At 63.0% G+C, this 1774-nt stretch overlaps 1 protein-coding gene across 1 annotated transcript in view; it reads left to right on the top strand.

Annotated features, from left to right (window-relative positions):
- Positions 1-1774, top strand: part of LOC104462604 (cadherin EGF LAG seven-pass G-type receptor 3-like) — a gene marked incomplete at its 5' end in the record, with an annotated part of 18321 nt that overhangs the window by 824 nt on the left and 15723 nt on the right. Inside the window, 4 exons of the mRNA XM_010074602.1 lie at positions 35-123; positions 685-842; positions 1058-1221; positions 1686-1769. Coding sequence (XP_010072904.1) covers positions 35-123; positions 685-842; positions 1058-1221; positions 1686-1769 — 495 coding nt within the window. The remainder of the gene's footprint in view (positions 1-34; positions 124-684; positions 843-1057; positions 1222-1685; positions 1770-1774) is intronic.

The following is a 1774-nucleotide window of genomic DNA, read 5'->3' on the forward strand; positions in this document are numbered from 1 at the left end:
CTTCCCGCAGCCTGCCATTGCCCTGTCTCCGCAGGAGAGTCCAGCACCGTGGTGAGCCCCTACCTGCCCGGGGGCGTGAGCGACGGGCAGTGGCACACGCTGCAGCTCCGCTACTACAACAAGGTACGTGTGCCCTGGCTGTCCCCTGACACTTGCCCAATCCCTGGAGGGGTTCAAGGCCAGGCTGGATGAGGCTTTGGGCAACCTGGGCTAGTGGGAGGTGTCCCTGTCCGTGGCAGGGGGTGGCACTGGATGGTCTCTAATGTCCCTTCTGACCCAAACCCTTCTGTGATGCTGTGACTCTCCCCGCGAGGTGCGAGCGGGTGGCTCTGGCTCTCCTGTTCTCCAGCTCTGCCCCATGAGGGGGGCTCTGGAGAGAAGGTGGAGGTGGTTTTCTAGCCCTGGGGATGGGTGCAGTGGAGCAGACAGCTGGGTGCAGGGGGAGGTTGACCCTCAGGATGACACCTGGAGGCAGCAGGAACACTCTCTGCGCAGTGTCCCTGCCTGTGTCTGTCTGGCACTGCTTGCCGGGCTCGGATGGACGCGTCCCTCTGGCTTTGCTCATGCTCGAGCACCGCAGCAGTGCCTGGACCGTGCTCAGGCCCTTTCTCCGCTGTTGTGTGAGCCCTGGGGCACTTGGGTCTGGGGGCATGGGTGCTACTAACGCTCTGCGTTTGGTTCCAGCCCAAGGTCAGCACCCTGGGGGTGGTGCAGGGCCCCTCCAAGAACAAGGTGGCCGTGTTGACAGTGGATGAGTGTGACGCCTCGGTGGCCTTGCAGTTTGGTAGCGAAATCGGGAACTACTCCTGTGCCGCAGAGGGGGTGCAGACCAGCTCGAAGAAGTGAGTTCCTCAGGGACTGTGTGGGGAAGGGAGTGGGGCACCTGGCTCCTCTGCAGAGTCAGCCCTTCACATCTGGGACAGCTGTCATTCCAGGGGCCTTGGCTGGGTGTTCCTGTCCCCAGCGATGTCTGCTTCCCAGCTCCTCATGCTGGGGAGCCGGCTGGCCGGCCTGAGGTCGCTGTGGCTCTTAAAGCCCTGAGCTTCTGTCCTCGTAGGTCCCTGGACCTCACAGGTCCCTTGCTCCTGGGTGGGGTCCCCAACCTGCCGGAAAACTTCCCCGTCACTCACCGGGACTTTGTGGGATGCATGAGAGATCTGTACATCGACAGCAAACGCATCGACCTGGCTTCCTACATCGCCAACAACGGAACTGCTGCAGGTACCCGGTGCCCCTGCTCCTGCCAGCCCCTGCCCTGGGAGGTGCCTCTCCTGCTCACCCAGCGGCACTGCCAGGCTGTACCGGCGGCGTGGCGGCACAGCTGGAGCTGAGCAGCTTCCCAGCACAGAACTGGGCTCCAGATCCCCCTGAATGAGCCAGTCTCCACCCCAGCTAATGTTCTGGGTGCATCCCCTGATGCTGAGTGCAGAGCCTCAGAACTGGCCTGTCTGGGAGATGCTAGATAGCTAGTCCAGCGGCGCAGTGTCTTTCTGCTGGCATAAGGAGCTGTGACAGCCTTGACCCTCATCCCTGAGCCAGCAAGGCCTGTGCTGAGGGGCTGAGCAGCTGGGCTTACCCCTCTGGCAGCCCAGGAGAGGGCTGAGGGGCACTGATGTCTCCCCGTGTGGGTTGGAGGGAGGTGGTGAGCCGGTGAAAGCTGATGTGGGTGACTTTGATACCTGCAGGCTGCCATGCCAAGCACACGTTCTGTGACTCCAGCCCCTGCAAGAATGGCGGCACCTGCTCTGTCAGCTGGGGGGGCCACCCCCGCCTC

The sequence above is a fragment of the Pterocles gutturalis genome, unplaced genomic scaffold, assembly GCF_000699245.1.
Source record: "Pterocles gutturalis isolate BGI_N339 unplaced genomic scaffold, ASM69924v1 scaffold28387, whole genome shotgun sequence".
Lineage (NCBI taxonomy): Eukaryota > Metazoa > Chordata > Aves > Pterocliformes > Pteroclidae > Pterocles > Pterocles gutturalis.